The 21,655-nt window shown below is 30.7% G+C and overlaps 1 protein-coding gene across 1 annotated transcript in view; it reads right to left on the bottom strand.

Moving 5' to 3' along the window:
• Window positions 1-21,655, bottom strand: part of LOC135954030 (ecdysone-induced protein 78C-like) — a 76,577-nt gene that overhangs the window by 19,198 nt on the left and 35,724 nt on the right. The window contains exons 3-4 of the mRNA XM_065504076.1: window positions 6,166-6,431; window positions 5,898-6,039 (exon numbers count right to left, since the gene is read on the bottom strand). Coding sequence (XP_065360148.1) covers window positions 5,898-6,039; window positions 6,166-6,431 — 408 coding nt within the window. The remainder of the gene's footprint in view (window positions 1-5,897; window positions 6,040-6,165; window positions 6,432-21,655) is intronic.

The raw sequence follows: 21,655 nt of genomic DNA, 5'->3' as shown, positions 1-21,655 counted from the left end.
CAGCAGCAATTACGAAAACTAAGCTGCACCAACAAGAACAACAACAACAAAAACACTCTAAACAAAACAAATTTTGTAAAGCCAAACAAGAACGTTTGCAATTTTGTTTTTTTTTTTTTGTTTCCAATTCAGTGTGAATGACGAATGAAAACAGCAACAAATTACAGAAAAAAATTAAATCAAAGTTACTACATGTTGCAAGACATTTATTTAACTATTGTATTGTGGCCATGTTAACTTAAGTATAATGTTTATAGTAAAGTAGTTTTAGTTGTTGCTGTTGCAAATCTATATGTAAATCTAAGCATTTGATTTGATTGTTTCGTTTCGTTTTATTTTGTAGTTGTAATTAAATTGCCACAGTTTAGATTTATAAGAATTTTACCAGGGTTTTGCAAAATAGTATTGTAATTGCCATAGAAAACATGGTCATCAGGGTTTTCCACATCACAACACAAATGATGGACAAATCAATCAGATCAATTAAAGTTAAAGGTGGACTTCGTGTAATGTTAGTTAATCTTATTAATGTGTGGCCATCCATAGGTATGAGAATATTTAATTTGAATATGATTTAATATTTGTTTGGTTGTTGCATTAATTTAAAGTGATATAGTTTTGTATTTGGATTTTGTGTTTCAAAATAATTTTTTTTAATTTAGCAACAGTTGTGGGTTGTTATTAGTTAGACAAAACTATGACTGACTGTGAGAAATATGTAGCTCAAATACATATTTGTTTATATACCTAAGCATTCTTTTGAGCAAAAAAAAAAATTAAAAAAGGGCCCATTTTGAAAAAAAAAAAGTAAAAAAAAATTTAGATTTCGGAAAAAATTTCTAAATTTTTTTTTATTTTTTTTAATTTTTTTTTCGAAAGATTGAAGAAATAGCTATCTAAACTATTTGGGACACATTTTGATAGGAACAATTGGTAATAAGTTGCATGGATGAGAAAAAAAACCTGTTTGGCCAAAATGTCAAATTTTGACCCCCTCTAACTCAGAGAGTTCTTGACCGATCTTGTTGAAAAATATGTCTAACTTTGATGCAAATTTCATCGGAAGACATCGATTTTAAAAGTTGGTTCATTTGACATGAAATCCCCCATATATTTAATTTAAATTTAATCATAAACACTGAAATAGGAACTCAGTAAACGCGAGGTAATTATTTGCCCTTTTGTGTCAATAAGGATCTTTGTAATAATTACTTCGTGTACTTTTGCTACGATTGAGTTTTCTTTCATAAATATATTGAATCTAAATATAACAAGAGGAGCTATATTCGGCTGTGCCGAATCTTAAACCCTTCACCAAATTATACTTCAAAATACAAATTTTAAATATTTTTAGGTAAACAAAAATTTGTTTTTTTCCAAAGTTGTTTTTTTATTCTTTGTAAAAAAAAAATTTTTTGAATTGTTATTTTAAATTTATTCAATTTTAAAAAAAAAAATTTTTTGGTGAAAAAAAAATTCCGGTTAAAAAATATTTTTTCCGATTTTTACCCATTGTAGGTCCAATATGGTCTTATATACGTCATTGCAAAGGTGTTTGAAATATCTATCATTAGATATCCATATTGTCTATATTAATGATTTAGTAATCCAGATATAGGTCAAAAATAGGTAAAAAAATCGAGGTTGTCCAGGTTTTTTTGCCTCATTTCTCAGCCATTTGTGGACCGATTTTGCTGATTTTAGATAGGAAACTTCTTGAAAGCATGTCTGACAGAATTATTGAAGATTTGGATCGCGAAGATATCTGGGGTCTTCAGAATATTGATTTCAACAGACAGACAGACGGACATGGCTTAATCGACTCCGCTATCTATAAGCATCCAGAATATATATACTTTATAGGGTTGGAAAATTATATTTTGGACATTACAAACGGAATGACAAACTTATATATACCCTTCTCACGAAGGTGACCTAAGCTTTCGGAAAATCAAAATTAATAATTCACAAAAGCAAATTAATATTGAGAAAATACATATTTAAATTAAGAAATTCATTGGAAGAATTACAATTTGATTTGTCTCTAGATTAAATTCGATTTGTAATTCCTAATATTTTTTTGAATATTTTTACCCAACGCCGAAAAGGTATATTGATTTTGTCACCCCGTTTGTAACACATCAAAATATTCATTGCAGACTCACACAAGTATATATATATTCTGGGTCCTTGAAATTCTAAGCAATGTCTGTCCTATCTAGTAATGTCCGTCCGTCTGTTCCTGTAGGGCCTACAGGGAAGGACATAAGTGAATGAATTTTTCGTTGTTAATCAGAAATATTTGATATTCAAAATGTACAGAATCGATCAAGAAGAACTACAGTTTTATAATGGTAGGACAACATCCAAAAAACTGTAGGCCCTAATTTTGTAAATCACGTCACAAAGTGATATTTATATTGAAAGCAAAAACAAAATTTCAAAAATTTTAAAAATTTGTTTTTGTTTTATATACAAATTCTTAACAGAACAAACGCACCAAAATTTAAGCGTGATGTGCCTTTCATAATTTGAAAATTTTGTATATAAAACAAAAACAAATTTTTAAAATTATTGAAATTTTGTTTTTGCTTTCAATATAAATATCACTTTGTGACGTGATTTACAAAATTAGGGCCTTATATTTTTCAAAACGTTTTGCCAATTTTAGAGATAATACGAGATTGGGTTATTAAGTCCGCTCTTAACTGAGATGGTAATACTTCTCCTGTCAGCAGGCATCTGTCAGTTGACTCCTGTCAAAATTTGAATTTAGTTTGTGTTTGACAGCCATCGATAGCAGATTACATCGTGACTTGAGAACTTTGCACCATCCATTTCAATGGTAAAAAGGGGTTTACTGAATTTTGTTGTGGCCGTACAAGTACGGAAGATGTCGGAAGTTGAGTTCTCTCAGTCCAGCCTGACCATATAATACCCTACACTATGTAAATTAGCCAAATAATTTTTCTTTTAAAATATCAATAATTTATATTCGGACCAATCATCATGAAATTAGGTCGTGTCTATATGAAAGTTATTTATCATGAACTTTGTGTGTATACCAAAATTTTTAAAATATTTATGCACTTTAACCTTCCAATACCCACCCGGGTGACCACATCGTTTTTATTGGTTTAATATTTTTTTTAATTTTGTTTCGATTTAAATGAAATTTATACTCACTGAACAAATTTTAAGGTTCTATAGAATTTAATAGAAACATTTTAAACTTTTTATAAGGTTTTTTAAATTTTTTAAAATTTCATTCGTCGCATATATTTATAAAAGTGTAGTGTCACCCGGGTGGGTATTGGTAAACCATGTACATAAAAAACCTTTGGTAAAGCGAAGGTTAAAATGATTTTCGGAAGCGGGTCTTATATGGGAGCTATGGCTAATTATGAAGCGATCATAATAAAATTTGGTGACATGAATTTCGTATATATAAAACTTATTTGGAGCGAAATATGTGTAGATATGACCGATAAAGTCCAATTTCGGGAGGACATTTGTATGGGGGCTAGGTGAAATAATGGACCGATTTCAGCCAATTTCAATAGACTTCGACCTTGAATTATATGTACCAAATTATATCGAAATATCATCAAAATTGCGAACAAGGTTTAAATGGACAGCCAGAAAGTGATTCTAAGTCGATCGGTATAATTTAAGGTGGGTGTTAGACTAATATTTTTGGGCGTTACAAACATCTGCACAAATGCATTATACCCTCCCCACTAAGGTGGTGTAAGGTATAAAAATCACGATATGATGTTGGCCGATCAGAGATTGAAAGTGCGAGAGATTGTGGATCTCATATGGCTGAGTGTCACATGGCTCTATGATACATAAATGTCTATATAATAGTGGAATCGATAAAATTTTGTACAAAAAAATCGTTGTCAGTATTATATAACACTCTTACTTATTAAATTTCAATTTGTTTTCTCTCAATATAAATTTTGATTTTCTCAATTTTAACTTAAAATTGTAACTACCGTTTTTAAAAGGTAAAAGCGTAACAGTATTAAGAAAACACAAATTGAGAAAATAATAATTGATATAGAGGAATTCAAATATTCTGAACAAGTTTTACTTATAATTCATAACAGTAAGGAAATACAGCTCATTCGCCAATAAGTGGCCAAATAATTGGTTTTTCTAGAAAAATTCAAAATTTAAATCGCTGGTACGGAAAAACTATAAGAGATATTTTCATTATTTTTTTACATTTTTATTTCCTATTATATTCTAAATAAATTCCAATGAGATGATCAAAAAATTCTGAAATTAGTTTAACAAAATTTTTAAAAATTTTAAAATGAAGTTTTGAAACTGCCGTTAAAAAAATATTTTTTTTTGGTCATACCTGCGAATAGGTTAACGGTTTCCTACTAAGACAAAAACTCATATACAAGTAAATATGGATATATTTAAGTAAAAATGAGCTTTTATTTTAATATTTCTCAAAATATGTTAATTTTGTTCCTACATTTCTTGTTCTAGTGGTCTGAGACACGTTAATGGCCTGGGGAATTTTTAATAACTTTAACATTTTTTGAACAATTTATATTTTGTATGTCTCATTAGAACGACAATTACGTAAACATTTCTATTCTTTTAAATTAAATTGCAAAAGTAATTTTTTAATGGCAACATTTTTACAAAAACTGATCAAATTTAATTTGTTTCCCTTGTAAATGCATCTCAAAACTTCAGAGGGCTTGCGGCACGTCTTAACCCCAACAGATTTACCTAAAATTTTTTCAGAATGATTTTTTTTACTAATGTTCACCAAACTGGCCAAAATCCAACTTTCGTTTATTAAGGGCCACCCTAATATACACCCTACGTCTAGGGCTGATTGAAAATTTTAAAATACGTCCATTTTTCCCAATTTTTTAACATTTTATCATGGCAGACATTTTTTAACGATTTGATTTGCTAAATATATTTAGATATATTCAAATATATATATATGGGACTATATCTTTTAATCATCAAAACGGGGTCCCTTCGACTCTACTTGATTGTTCGCACGTAGTGAACTACCACGTAAACCATATCTTTTAATAAAATAAGCATTTTTAGCGCAATATTTTAACTGGGAATACATTTTTACAAAAATCCTCAATATATCTTCTTCTATATATGTAAAAATTAAATGGTCCATGTACGTAATGTCATCACGTGAGAACGGCTGGAGCGATTTGGCTGATTTTTCTTTTATTCGATTCGAAATTTCCAGGAGATGGTTTGTAAAGAAAAAATATTCAAAAATTCCGGGTAAAACTCGGAAATTCTTTTTTTTTGTGAGTCCAGTCAACTGTAATAAAAAAGCTCCCTAAAGTATGCAACAAATTTAGATATTTTATTTGCAAATAAATAAGAACAGGCAGGTGTATGTGGGTTGGAGAAACTTGAAGAACTAACATTAGTAAATGCTACCGGGCGAAGCCAGGGCGATCAACTAGTTTTATATAAATATTTATCTGCTGATATAAACTATGTCTGCAGTTTATTTTCCATATTTATCTTTTAAAATGTTTGAAAAATCTGTTCAGAATTGATTTAATTAGTAAAAACTCCGGCGGATAGAGTCGAAACCAGTTGGTCCAAATACTTTTTACATTATGAAAGTTTCTTATAAATAAAACTTGTAACCGAAATTATTATCATGTGGATGAAATATCGTCATATAATCTCTAAAATAAATTGTGGTATCTTTTATAGCCACCAATTTATCAGATTTGTTTAAATTTAGAAGATTTGAAAACATTCAAGTTCTTAGAACTCAAACATAAACTAAAATCATAAATTGGTAGTTATTTCAATTGATTTATTTTTTAATAACTCAAAATAAGTCGTAATTTATTATTTAATTCAGTACTTACAGTCTCGACTCATACCAGCTGATAGACATTTCTTAAAACGACAATATTGACAGCGATTACGATTCAAACGTATTACCAGACACTTTCCGTCTCTCAAGCAACGATATTCAATTTGTTTCTGTATGCTGCGGCGAAAGAAACCCTAGAAAATTGCACATAAAAAGGAAAATGTTCAGATAAATATGTAAAATATTGTCTAAAGTATAAAAAAAAAATAAAGTAAAGATGACAAATGTTAATCTGTCCGAAAATCTCATTTACCACGAACCTTACAACCCTCACAGGATGTTACACCGTAATGATAACCGGATGCTTTGTCACCACAAACTTTACATGGAACAAATGATTTTGCCACTGCACTGTTCGAATTGGAATCCGCAATGGCAAATTGTTGTGACGATGATTGTTGCTGTTGTTGCTGCTGCTGCTGTTGTGGAGTTGGTTGCTGCTGCTGCTGAGATTGTTGTTGTTGCTGCTGTAGTTGCTGCTGTTGTGATGATTGTTGTTGATGGGTTTGATGTGTCTGTTGATGTTCTAGAAAAAAAGTGAAAATAAGGAGAGAAAACAAAAGGGAAAGTTAATATTTTATAGAACAAATTATTATTAATCATACGTAGAGTAGGGCAAGAGCAGAAGAGCTCAGTTATGGAACAGTAGACAGTAGGGGTAGCTGTTATATATTTAATATAGAGTGATAAGATGGATAATTTAGAAAAAGAGAGATCTATAGTGGATCAAAGTTGACAAAATATGCATCGATTTCAAATTATTTTGTAAGTTGATGAAAAACACAAAAAAATTATCTACTTTATCAAATAAGAGATCATCGGGGAATTTGTTGAATTCGTCAAATATTTTTCTATAAATATAAATGTAGTTAAATCACGATTTAACTATGAAAAGACCTCTGAATAATTTCAAAGTAGGGCTAGTAAAGGAACCACGATTTAACTATGAAAAGACCTCTGACTAATGTCAAAGTTAGACTAATAAAGAAAATACGATTTAACTATGAAAAGACTTCTGAATAATGTAAAAGTTGCACTAGTAAAGGAATGATGATTTAGCTATGAAAAAACTATGAATAATGTCAAAGTTGGACAAGTAAAGGAACCACGATTTAACTATGAAAATACCTCTGAATAATGTCAAAGATGGACTAGTAACAAAACCACGATTGGAATACTCAAAGAGCCTTGAATAATGTAGAAGCTGGACTAGATAAGGAACGATGATTGGAATACTAAAAGAACCACGATTGCACTACTAAAATATCCTTGAATAATATAGAAGCTGGTCTAGTTAAGGAACCATGATTAGACTAGTAAAAGACCAACGATTGGACTAGTAAAATAACAACGATTGAACTAGTAAAAGACCCACGATTGGACTAGTAAAATAACAACGATTGAACTAGTAAAAGAACCACGATTGGACTAGTAAAAGAACCACGATTGTACTAGTAAAAGAACCATGATTGAACTAGTAAAAGAACCACGATTGGACTAGTAAAAGAACCACAATTGGACTAGTAAAAGAACCACGATTGGACTAGTAAAAGAACCACGATTGGACTAGTAAAAGAACCACGATTGGACTAGTAAAAGAACCACGATTGGACTAGTAAAAGAACCACGATTGTACTAGTAAAAGAACCACGATTGGACTAGTAAAAGAACCACGATTGGACTAGTAAAAGAACCACAATTGGACTAGTAAAAGATCCACGATTGGACTAGTAAAAGAACCATGATTGAACTAGTAAAAGAACCACGATTGGACTAGTAAAAGAACCACAATTGGACTAGTAAAAGAACCACGATTGTACTAGTAAAAGAACCACGATTGGACTAGTAAAAGAACCACGATTGGACTAGTAAAAGAACCACAATTGGACTAGTAAAAGATCCACGATTGGACTAGTAAAAGAACCACGATTGTACTAGTAAAAGAACCATGATTGAACTAGTAAAAGAACCACGATTGGACTAGTAAAAGAACCACAATTGGACTAGTAAAAGAACCACGATTGGACTAGTAAAAGAACCACGATTGGACTAGTAAAAGAACCACGATTGGACTAGTCAAATAACCACGATTGGACTAGTAAAAGAACCACGATTGGACTAGTAAAAGAACCACGATTGGACTAGTAAAAGAACCACGATTGGACTAGTAAAAGAACCACAATTGGACTAGTAAAAGATCCACGATTGGACTAGTAAAAGAACCACGATTGGACTAGTAAAAGAACCACGATTGTACTAGTAAAAGAACCATGATTGAACTAGTAAAAGAACCACGTTTGGACTAGTAAATGAACCACTATTGGACTAGTAAAAGAACCATGATTAGACTAGTAAAAGAACCACGTTTGCACTAGTAAAAGAACCACGATTCGACTAGTAAAATAACCACGATTGGACTAGTAAAAGAACCACGATTGTACTAGTAAAAGAACCACTATTGGACTAGTAAAAGAACCATGATTGGACTAGTAAAAGAACCATGATTGGACTAGTAAAAGAACCATGATTGGACTAGTAAAAGAACCACGATTGGACTAGTAAAAGAACCACGATTTGACTAGTTGAAGAACCACGATTGGACTATTAAAAGAACCACGATTTCACTAAAAGTACGAATAGTAGAAGAACACGATTGGACTAGTAAAGAAACACTAAAAGATGGACTGGAAAAATAACCACGATATTGATTAAAACAATTTAAAAGTGCTTTCAAAAGTGGTAAATAATATCATAAAATAAAATGATCGCATTGGTGTGATCAGTGTCTAGAAAATGTCTATTTCTTCTCATAAGTTAAACCCATATTAATTTGATAGTTTGCTTCCACATAAAAGTGTTAGAATTAGGACAGGTCGATATATCAGTTATAATATCGGAACTAGTTCTGTGTTAGTTCCCTTTCCTCCAGGAATATAATTAATTTAGTTTACTGTGTTTTTATTTTAGTTCTTGCTTTTCTAGCTATAACATACAAATATGAAATTCCCCCTTTACAAATTTTCGATGCAAATTGTCACTGTTACTCAATTCACTTAAGACCCTCAACGATCTTAAAACAAAAAATCAAAACAACAACTAAATATTCCAAAAACAAGGAGACAGGGTTACATTAGTTTTGAAAACAAAAAAATAAAATTAAAATTTCAAATGTTTGTTATTTATTCAAATCAATAATCGGTTTATTGATTTCATTATTAGGACTCCTGGCAGTCCGTTAAAAGTACAGCAATACAATGAAACAAAATCAATTGAAAAACAGCAAAAATAACAACAAATGCAATTGTTGCAAATGACACAACTACAGGCAAACATACATACGTCCATAATGTCAATAGACAATGGAATAAATAAAAAGATACAGCAACAAAATTTACTTACATTTACATAGCATTTAATAGACAAAACACTTAGAGAAAAATTATTAACATTTTAAATAACATTTTATGTAAATAAGTTATAAACTTTTTACCACCCCGATAAATACAAGCACTATCCAATCAATGTACTAATACACTGTTCAAAATTCTCTTATTATTTATTAAGATGTACTTTCAGTGTATTTTAACGTTCAATGCACCGCTGTAATTTTATTACTTGTGATTTTTTTGCTTTGCTTACTTCTATTGTCATTTTTTATTCCTAATACAAATATATACCCAGTGCTAGAGAGAGGCAGCCCATGGTACTTACATACGGTCTCTATTAAAAACTTCCTTTATTGGGTTTTATCTTCATCAAGGCATCTACACTTAACCGTCAAAGCTATACTAACAACAACAACTGCAACAACATCACTTAATATGCAGATACTTACAATAGAAACATTAGAAAGAAATATAAGAGACAACAAAAAAACCTAGCAATACATTTTAAAATGCATTCAAAGTGCAAATAGAAGTGTACGAGTACCTATGTATAGAAATAAATACAGTGATCGACAAAAGTATGATAAGGAATTGTAACACTTTCATGTGTAAACCGATCTGTACAGACTTTCCAATATCCACAGCTAATGTTAAGCTTTCAAAATATTTTTATTACAGATTTTAAGAAACATTGAAACTTTTAAAAATAATATACGATTTAGAGGAAATGTCTGTTTAAACAAACTTTGGCTATTAAAAGTGAGTCCATGTAGAATCCATGTAGCGCAGTAGATAATGAAAAAAAGGAAAAACTTGCGCTTAACCCTTAAATTCGTGAATTTTACTTTTTTTTTCTATAAAGTATCAAATATTTAGTTGATTTTTATTTATTACACAGAAAAAAGTTTCAACATAAATGTTATGATTTGATTTCATTGATTTCAATTCATAACATTTATAAATTATTTCTTAAATATTAAGATTTTGTTAATATTTTGTGTTTTCAAATTAAGTCTAGAAAGCTTGAAAAATATAATTTCAATTTCATTTATATTTGTATGTTGTTGAAAAATGTTTGAAATTTTCCTTGAAAATTTTTTTATTTATTTTTATGATTTTCAGCTACAAAATGAGCCAATATGCGCGAAAATGATTAAATTTTTTTAAGGGGATGATATGCTTAATGTTTATTTATATTTTATTATGTTTTTTATTATGTTGTTTTTAATTTTCTGATATTGTTGATTCATCTTAAAATATTAGGCAATATATGGCTATTATGCAAATAGTTTTGAATTAATTCATTAGATAATGCAATTATAATGCAATTTATTATAAAATATTATTAAATTTATGCAAAAAAAGCAAAAATATCCGTCATGAACAATTTATAATATTCTTATTCTGAATGAAAAAAGTTTGGGAAAAAAAAGTCAAGTTCGATTAATAATATTTATTACAAAATTCATTCGAATTATGAATTTCTTTTTTCTGTGTATATTTCCTTTAGCTTTAGTTTGATTTAGAATTTCTTTAGCAGAAACTTTTCGTACTCCATTTGATTTTTCAAAATTAGAATCTGAATTAGTATCAAGTAATCTGAATTAGTATCGTCTAAAATTAAGTGGAACTGGAATGTAGATAATTGGCAATAATATGCATTAAAGGGTTAAGACAGCGAAATTTTGAAGAATACTGGTTTGAAGTCAGTGGGTGTATGACTTAAATTCAAAGTATTTGCCATGGTTAGCTATGACCTTTTCCCATCTTTCTATCCCAGAGAGAGCGTTTTGCATCGATCGACACAAATAGTAGTGGGACGATGTACGGTCTGGACTATAAAGCGGGTGAGGCTAAACTTCCCAACCACTTCATTCGAAATACTTTTTAACAGGTATTGCAACATGTAGCTGAGCGTTGTCTTGGTGGAATATTACTGATTCATGTCTGTCCGCATACTCTGGGTATTTTTCGCCAATGTTCGCTTTAGTTGTGTTCTGTACAGGTTCCCTGTGACGGTCTGGTCAGATTTCAGCAGCTCATAATAGATAGGACCCTTTTGCTCCCACCAAATACCAGCATTACCTTAGCGCCATGGATATTTGGCTTTGGTGATGATTCTGCTGGTTGGCCGGGCTTCGAAAATTATGTTTTTTCAAGCATCATTTCGGACATGCAAAATCGTCGGCTACAATTCGTATGGTACCCAATTTTTCGGTTTTTGGATGAATCTTGATGCTCGCAAAAGTTTTGAAATTAGTGAATGAGTAGCTTCCAATGATTTTGCAAGCTCTTATTGAGTTTTACAACAATTTTCATGGATTAATTCCTACAATTCTTGATCTTCCGTGTCAAAATCACCACTTCTGAAGCGCACAACATCACTCGAACATTGAATCCGTTGGAACATATTTACCATAAGCTTTGGTGAGTAATCGGTGTTCTTCAGATCTATATATATAAAAGAGTAACGTTACTGACTGACTGACTGACTGACTGACTGACTGATTCATCATCGCACAGCCCAAACGACTGAAGCTAGAATCATGAAATTTTAACTGTGGGTTCCTCCCTCCCCAAAACGATCCGATAAGAAGGGATTTTTGGAAATTCGAACGTTTAGGGGGTAAAAAAGGGTAAAAACGGGTAAATTCGGTAACCTTATATCTTAAAAACTAATAAAGATACAAAAAAACTTAAAATTGCATGTTACTCCATTCAAAAAATAAGCTGACAGGTGTTTCGTACTTTTTCGAAATTCGAAACTTTTAGGGGAGAAAACGGGTAAAAACTGTATTTTGGTACTTTTTTGGCACCCTATGTATCTTTTAAACCAATAAACATAGAATCAAATTTTAAATCGTGTTCTATACTTATCAAAAAATAAAAAATATAAGTTTGGTACTTTTTGGAAATTCGAACCCTTAAGGGATAAAAATTGTGTTTATTTTTGGTACTTTTTCATAAAATATGTTTTTCTATAATTTGACATAGACATACGAATATTTTATTATGAGCTCTCACCACGTTACAGAAATTTATTTGAATGAAATTGTACCACCTCAATGGGGATAAAAAAGGTACCAAAAAGGTGATAAAATCGGGAAAATACATTATATTTGAAATTATTAAGCCAATTTTGATAATTTTTTTAACGTTAGTTCCTGGATTCATACAAAAATTAACTAACAGGTTGTTATTTGGAACTCGAGTACAAAGGTGTATATTGGGCCAAATCCGGGTAAACAGTTTGGTACTTTTTTTAAAACATATTTATTCTTGGGCACATTAACACAGATTTTAATATTTTCAGACATGACTGTAGCATAAACAATTTTGGCAAAATGGAATATTTTTAAAGTTCGAACCTGATTGTTTCAAGGCAGAAAAGGGTAATTGGTACTTTTCTCCTAATGGTACTTTTTTTAATATTTTAAATTATTTCACTTATCGACATTAAAGTTAGCTGATATGTATCTGAGTGAAGTTAGTGTTAGGAATAGGGTATAATATTTAGGTACCCTAATGTGTGAAATGAACTATAGGTACTTTTTTGTTCTTCTAATGATACTTTTTTGAATTTTCTATAACAATGAACTTAGAACATGAAATTAAGCATATATGGTCCTAAGTGAGAATTCTAGGGGGAGACTTTGTGGTACTTTTTCTTTATTCAATTGGTACTTTAGAAACATGAAATAAAGCTTACATGGAACCGAGTGAGTGGGAAACTACAAGTGGGTGCTTTTTGGTACTTTTTCTATATTCTAATGGTACTTTTTGAATTTTCTATAATATAATGGACCTAGAAATATGAAATTAAGCGAATATGGCCCTAAGTTTTTGTTTATTCTAATGGTACTTTTTTAATTTCCTATAGCAATGGACCAGAGTGAGTGGGAATCCACAAGTGGCTGCTTTTTGGTTCTTTTTCTATATTCTAATGGTACTTTTTTGAATTTTCTATAACAATGGACTTAGAAACACGAAATTAAACATATATGGTCCTAAGTGAGTGAGAAGTCTAGGGGGAGACTTTTTGGTACTTTTTGTAATTTCTTCACCAATGAACATAGAAACATGAAATAAAGGTTATATGGACCCGAGTGGGTGGGCAACTACAAGTGGGTGCTTTGTGGTACTTTTTCTATATTCTTTTTGAATTTTAATGGTACTTTTTGAATTTTCTATAATATAATGGACCTAGAAATATGAAATTAAGCGAATATGGCCCTAAGTTTTTGTTTATTCTAATGGTACTTTTTTTAATTTTCTATAGCAATGGACCAGAGTGAGTGGGAATCAACAATCAACATATATGGTCCTAAGTGAGTGAGAAGTCTAGGGGGAGACTTTTTGGTACTTTTTCTTTATTCGAATGGTACTTTTTGTAATTTCTTCACCAATGAACCTAAAGCCATCAAATTAAGCTTATATGGACCCGAGTGAGTGGGAAACCACAAGTGGGGGATTTTTGGTACTTTTTATATATTCTAATGGTACTTTTTTGAATTTCCTATAATAATGGACCTAGAGTTTCCAAAAAATCGAAGAATTTCAAAACCGCGTTTTCGGTTTTAAAAAATTAAAAACCGATCGGTTTCGGTTTTGTGATAATTTATTAAATATTAAGTATTATAGAAACAAAATTAGTTGATAATATAGGAAATGATATACAAATCTAAAATTCAAACTTGACGGGTTATGATTTAGTGAATGCGAATTTAATAGTGAATTATAATAATAAACCTAAAAATTTAAAATGAGGAACACATTTTGCATTTTCTATAATAATGGAGAATGGAGAAATATGAAATTAGACATTTACAAATAGATTCACAAAGTGCGACTTGATAGTACTATTTCATTCTTCTAATTGGGGTGGCGAAGCTCACCAGGTCAGCTAGTATAAACATATAGGAATATTGTGTGACCAGATTCGTTTTTGGAATCCTGAGAAGAGCTGGTTAGAATATTGTGATATTAGGTTACAGCACTGAAAATTTTAGACAATTTGGACAGCGTTGAAACAGACATAAGGACGAACACAGCTTGATTATTACTGAGTTTTATAAAATTATAAAGTTACACTTTTGTTACATACTGTTCTATATTTTAAATACAAAAGTCTACACAAAAAATATATTCATACATACAATGTGCTACAATAAATAAACACTCGCCCAGTTATTCAGTTTTGGAAATTCTGAAATATTTTAAGTTTAAGCTAAACAAAATTCAAAATTTATATTTTTTCTTGCGTAAAATTTAGTTTGTATTGACCATAGGTTAAAATCCAACAATTCAAATAATGATTTATTGTGATTACAAAGATTGCTATCCATGCATATAGTTATTTTTATTTTTTAAATTTTATAAATACTAGACAAAAAAATTTGTTTTCTCGAAAGTTGCAAAATTTAAATCGCAGGTACAGAAAAACTATAGGAGATATTTTCATAATTTTTACATATTTTTATTCGCTATTATATTCTTAATAAATCCCAATGAGATGATCAGAAAATTCTGAAATTTGTTTAACAAAATTTTTAAAAATTTGAAAATGGAGTTTTGAAACAGACGTTAAAAAATTTTATTTTTTCGGTCATAACTGCAAATAGGTTAACGGTAGGAACGGAGTCTTGCTTTACCCCTGAGTTGATCTTGAACTCGTTTGATGAGATCCCATCTACAACAACTCTTATCTATAGTGCGATCTCTAAGAAAGCTAGAAGTTATTATCAACACCAAAAGCACAAAGTTTTGATAAAAGCGCACCATGCCACATCCTATCTAACGCCTTGCAAATACGATATAAAGGTAAAAGGCTGGACTCGCTGATGGCTGAAATTTGTTGGTGATCGCAAAAGTCGTACGATCCCGACAATGAGGATGAGGAAGAATGGGAGTTTCCTAAGACTTCGAACAGTTTCCACAGACTTCGAACACGAAGGCGCATAATCACGCAAGAAAGTAAAGACCGCAAATAAATGTATGGGGTCAGGTACTTTTAATTGAACAATTGGATGACTTTTCCTGGTAACTTTCCCCTGCCATTTGTGGCATAGTGTTATGAACTAGCCAAACCCGGGTTTTTGATGATACGTAATTATTTTGTGAGTTCTTTTCCAGATTTAAAATCAAAGATTTTTATACTTAGAACAAAAGTTAACAAATTTTTCCCTTTTTATATACGAAATCGTTAGGCTATGGTACTCCCCACATAAGGATCTAAATGTACATCAAATATCAAATCAATTGATTTGGGTGTAATTGATCTAAAATGTTTTTCGATTTTGTAGCAAAGTGTTATTAAGGCACTCTATGCAAGCACCAATAGCAACAACGACAACAACAATAGCAACACAAAGAAAAAAAACCTTTTATTTGATTGTTGGTACAAGGAAACATTGCATTAAAAATGAAGTTACTAAAGTTATTTTAACTCAACCGAGCCGACCGTACCCCCCGTTCACCTATTAATGGCAACACAAAAGTACTTACTTACAATATTACCTTTAATAATAGATGTGTGTAGTTTTGCAAAAAATAACAAAAAGACACCAACCATATAAAAATCGTATAAAACCACCAATGAACAACACAATAGCAAACAATACTTTGTTGTATGTAAGTACATATTTATTACAATAGATGTGGAAAACAGCGCAACAACAACAACAAAAAACCCCGCTTAATTTATTGACTTTCATCAATTTTCCATCGATAACTGCGAAAATATACGATCGTTTGATAATAGTCTACTAAGGAGATTTTAAAATTTAAAATATAGTTGCTTTCGCTTTTTTCTTTTGAGGAATAATTTATGGTAAAATATTTTTAGTTTCTGTGATACGGATATCAAAAGTATAGACATTTGGAAGCGGATACTAGCTAGTAAAAATTAAGTACAGACACATAATATTCATAAGTATACATACATATGGGGCATTTCATGTCAAGTGAACCAACTTTTGAAATCGATGTCTTCCGATCGGGATGAAATTTGCACCAAGGTTAGCTCTATTGGATAGTAACTCAGACACTATTTTTCAACAACATCGGTCGAGAACTCTCTGAGTTATAGGGGGTAAAATTTTGACAATTTGGTCAAACAGGGGTTTTTTCTTATCCATGTAACTTATTACCTATTGTTCTTAGCAAAATGTGTCCCAAATAGTATAGATAGCTATTTCTTCGATCTTTCGAAAAAAAATATTTAAAAAAAAAATAAAAAATTTTTAATATTTTTTTTCCGAAATCAAAAACTTTTTTGACTTTTTTTTAAAATGGGTCCTTTTTTTTTTTTTTTTTTTTCTTAAAATAAAGTTTAGATATTTTCCTTGAACACCTACTTGGTCGCTTAGTGGGATGCGAGTGGGATATCTATCAAAATAAATATTTTGTAACTCAAAACATAAAATTTTTGACTTTTTTTGCAAAATCAAAAACTTTGTTGACTTTTTTTTCAAAATGGACCCTTTTTTAATCTTTTTTTTTAGGTCAAACAAAAGCTTAGATATTATCCTTGAAGACCCTTTTGGTCGCTTAGTGGGATGCGAGTGGGATATCTATCAAAATAAATATTTTTTAACTCAAGACTTACAATTTTTGACTTTTTTTTTTGCAAATACGATTTTTTTTCCAAATGGGCCCTTTTTTTAAAATTTTTTTTGTAGTCAAAAGAAAGCTTAGGTCCATTCCTTTAAGATATTTTTAGTCCCTTAGTGGGATGCGAGTGGGATATCTATCAAAATAAATATTTTGTAACGCAAGACATACAATTTTTTAATTTTTTTTTGCAAAATCAAAATTTTTTTCCAATATGGGCCCTTTTTTATTTTTTTTTTTTGCTCAAAAGAAAGCCTAGGTCCATTCCTTTAAGATATTTTTAGTCCCTTAGTGGGATGCGAGTGGGATATCTATCAAAATAAATATTTTGTAACAATTTTTTAATTTTTTTTTGCAAAATCGAAATTTTTTTCCAATATGGGACTTTTTTTTAAAAATTTTTTTTTGCTCAAAAGAAAGCTTAGGTCTTTTCCTTTAAGACCTATTTTGTCACTTAGGAAGATGTGAGTAGGATATCTATTAAAATAAAAATGTTGTAACTCAAGACATTCAATTATTGACTTTTTTTTTGCAAATTCGAATTTTTTTTCAAAATGGGCCCTTTTTTAAAATTTTTTTTTAGTCAAAAGAAAGCTTAGGTCCATTCCTTTAAGATATTTTAGGTCCCTTAGTGGGATACGAGTGGGATATCTATCAAAATAAATATTTTGTAACTCAAGATATACAATTTTTGATTTTTTGGCAAAATCAAAAACTTTTTTTGACTTTTTTTTAAAATGGGCCCTTTTTGTAATTTTTTTTTTTGCTATAAAGAAAGCTTAGGCCTATTCCTTTAAGATGGTTTTGATCGCTTAGTGGGATGCGAGTGGGATATATATCAAAATAAATGTTTTGTAACTCAAGACATACAATTTTTGTGTTAAAACATTTATTTTGATAGATATCCCACTCGCATCCCACTAAGCGACCAAGTAGGTGTTCAAGGAAAATATCTAAACTTTATTTTAAGAAAAAAAAAAAAAAAAAAGGACCCATTTTAAAAAAAAGTCAAAAAAGTTTTTGATTTCGGAAAAAAAATATTAAAAATTTTTTATTTTTTTTTTTAAATATTTTTTTTCGAAAGATCGAAGAAATAGCTATCTATACTATTTGGGACACATTTTGCTAAGAACAATAGGTAATAAGTTACATGGATAAGAAAAAACCCCTGTTTGACCAAATTGTCAAAATTTTACCCCCTATAACTCAGAGAGTTCTCGACCGATGTTGTTGAAAAATTGTGTCTGAGTTACTATCCAATAGATCTAACCTTGGTGCAAATTTCATCCCGATCGGAAGACATCGATTTCAAAAGTTGGTTCACTTGACATGAAATGCCCCATATATATACAAATATTATTAAATTATAAGTTGTTTTACAAACTTATTTCCTAAATTAAACACACATTAATTATTTAATTAGTCGATTTTAGATAAATAAATTACTATTTATATTGGATTCCTCATCCACCAAATAGATTAACTTCATATCATAATTATACCCTACACCACCATAGTGGGGAGGGTATAATGCGTTTGTGCAGATGTGTGTAACGCCCAAAAATATTAGTCTAATACCCACCTTAAAGTCTACCGATCGACTTAGAATCACTTTCTGAGTCGGTTAAACGATGTCCGTCAGTCCGTCCGTCTGGTCGGCTGGCTGGCTGGCTGTCCATGTAAACCTTGTGCGCAGAGTACAGGTCGCAATTTTGAAGATATTTCGATGAAGTTTGGTACATATTATTTTTTCAGCTCAAGGACCAAGCTTATTGAAACTGACTGAAATCGGTCCACTATTTCACCTAGCCCCCATACAAATGTCCTCCCGAAATAGGACTTTATCGGTCATAAATGTTTAATTTATATATGTATCTCCACAAATTCCGCTCCAAATAAGTTCTATATACACAAAATTCATGTCACCAAATTTTGTTACGATCGGTCCATAATTAGTCATAGCTCCCATATAGACCCGCTTCCGAAAATCACTTTAACGAGCATAAATCGCTTAAAAATGTTGGTAAACACACAAAATTCAACATAGTTAACTTTAATATAGACATAAATCACACGACCTAATTTCATGGTGATCCATAAGTGGTCATAGCCCCCATATAAGGCCCACTTCCGAAAATCATTCACGAATATAAATTATTGAAATTTTAAAAGAAAAATGTTTTTGCTCTTTTATTTAGAGTAGGGTATTATATGGTCGGGCTTGATCGACCATACTTCCTTACTTGTTTTTTATTAAATTTTAATGTCAGAATGTGACAAAATATTGACCCAATTTCACGAGTCAAAAATTAATTTTCATAACGTGGAAGTTTAGGCAAAATTTTAACGTGTTTTTGGGTGATTCTCTTTTGGGACATTTCCGCAATTATCCGCTACACATATTTAAAACATATCGCAAAAGTTAATGATTTGACTGTGTTTTTCGTGATTTTATAAGTTGAGGGTCATTTGCATCCAAAGCTCTCTTAAGGGTTAATTTCAATTTTTGCACTGTTATTGGAAATCTAAGACCTCAAGGTATATTTTTTTCGCAACTTTCATTAAAATCGGCACAAAAATATTTAATATTTGTCTATAATTCATTTAGAAATTCCAAATATTGCAAAATTTTACCTTTGACCTTCACGATTTAAGTGTTAAAGTTGCCCGGTTTTAGTAAAACGTTCAGAGTATATTTAAAATTATCTGACCTTTAATATTCTGTATAGGTTCAACTTAAAATTCGTAACAGTAAGGAAATTGGTATCATTCGCCAAAATATGGCCAAAAAATTAGTTTTTCCCGAAAATCGCAAAATTTAAGTCGCAGGTACGGAAAAACTGTAGGAGGTATGGACATCTTTTATGCATATTTTTATTCCCTATTATATTCTTAATAAATCCCTGTGTGATGATCAAAAAATTATGAAATTTGTTTAATAAAATTTTTTAAAATTTGAAAATGAGTTTTGAAAATGCCGTTAAAAAAATTAAATTTTTTTTGGTCATACCTGCGAATAGGTTTATGGTATCCTACGAAGACAAAAACTCATATACTCGGTCAAGCCCGACCATATAATACCCTACACTGATTAAATGAGCAAATACATTTTTCCTTTAAAATATCAATAATTTATATTCGTGAGTGATTTTCGGAAGTGGGTCTTATATGGGAGCTATGACCAATTATGGACCGATCACCATGAAATTAGGTGTGATTTATGTCTATACGAAAGTTATTTATGTTGAATTTTGTGTGTTTGCCAACAGTTTTAAGAGATTGATGCTCGTGAAAGTGATTTTTGGAAGAGGGTCTATATGGGAGCTATGACTAATTATGGACCGATCTTAACAAAATTTGGTCACATGAATTTTGTATATATAAAACTTATTTGGAGCGGAATTTGTGGAGATACATATATAAATTAAACATTTATGACCGATAAAGTCCAATTTCGGGAGGACATTGTATGGGGGCTAGGTGAAATAATGGTGAATAAATTTCAATAGGCTCCGTCCTTGGTCCGATAAAATTATATGCACCAAATTTTATCGAAATATCTTCAAAATTGCGACCTGTACTTTGCGCACAAGGTTTACATGGACAGACAACCAGCCAGCCAGACGGACGGACATCGTTGAATGGACTCAGAAAGTGATTCTAAGTCGATCGGTATACTTTAAGGTGGGTGTTAGACTAATATTTTTGGGCGTTACAAACATCTGCACAAACGCATTATACCCTGCCCACTATGGTGGTGTAGGGTATAACTAATAACCCTATCTAATACCCTCTTTATTTATTAAGATAACAACGATTCTATCTGAGATTTGTAATAATCATAATAAATAGAAATTTAAAGCTGTTAGAAAATGTTCATAACTTTTGTTTGTAGGTGGTCTTATCATGTTTCAATTGAAATTCATACTTTTAGGGTGGTCTTGGGTTTAAATGTTTTCCTAAGGAAGTTGCAACATCTGTTTGTAAATAATAAAATGTCCTATAAAACATAATGGCTCACAGCTAAAACACACACCTTTTGTGTCACAATAATTTGCAAATTTTAACATTTAACCTAAAAGTCACGTTTGTTTTGCTTTGTATTGTTTACAAAAGGTTTTTATGCCTTTTCAATTATATTTATAACGCCTTCCTTCAATTTAACAGCAATTGTAATTAAGTTTTGGTTTTTCTTTGTATTTATTAAACATTTTCCACATTTTCATGATGTGTAACACCCTGTGTGTATGACTAGAAAATAAAGGGTGTTTTTTTATAGGGGCGGAGAGCATTAAATTGAAATAAAATAATATGATTTCCTATTAAAAACGTTTTTCTCTGTTTTATTTAAATTTAAGGTTATACGCCTCTATAAAAAAAACACCCGTTGCATGCAACATACAACTACAAACATACACACACACACGCGTACATCTATGTAAACATGTAGCTGTACACAAAAATTTAATGCAACAACGAATATCAGCAATTTACATAATCGAAATACCAGCAACGAAATCTAACAACAACAACAGTAACTAACTGCAACACAACAAAAACAAAAAGTGACTGAGCAAAAAAAACTGAGCTGAGCTGAGTGAGTAATAGACCAGCAAAAGTAAATTGCAGGCGAATGAATAACTTGCAGCAAGCAAGAGCAACAACAATATTTTTGGTGTAAATGCAATTGCAATTGCAATCACACACACACTCATATTTACTTACCACACGTCTATTTGATAGGAGCATGAGG

The sequence above is a fragment of the Calliphora vicina genome, chromosome 3 (assembly GCF_958450345.1).
Source record: "Calliphora vicina chromosome 3, idCalVici1.1, whole genome shotgun sequence".
Taxonomy (NCBI): domain Eukaryota; kingdom Metazoa; phylum Arthropoda; class Insecta; order Diptera; family Calliphoridae; genus Calliphora; species Calliphora vicina.
This window is presented reverse-complemented; position numbering and strand designations above follow the sequence as displayed.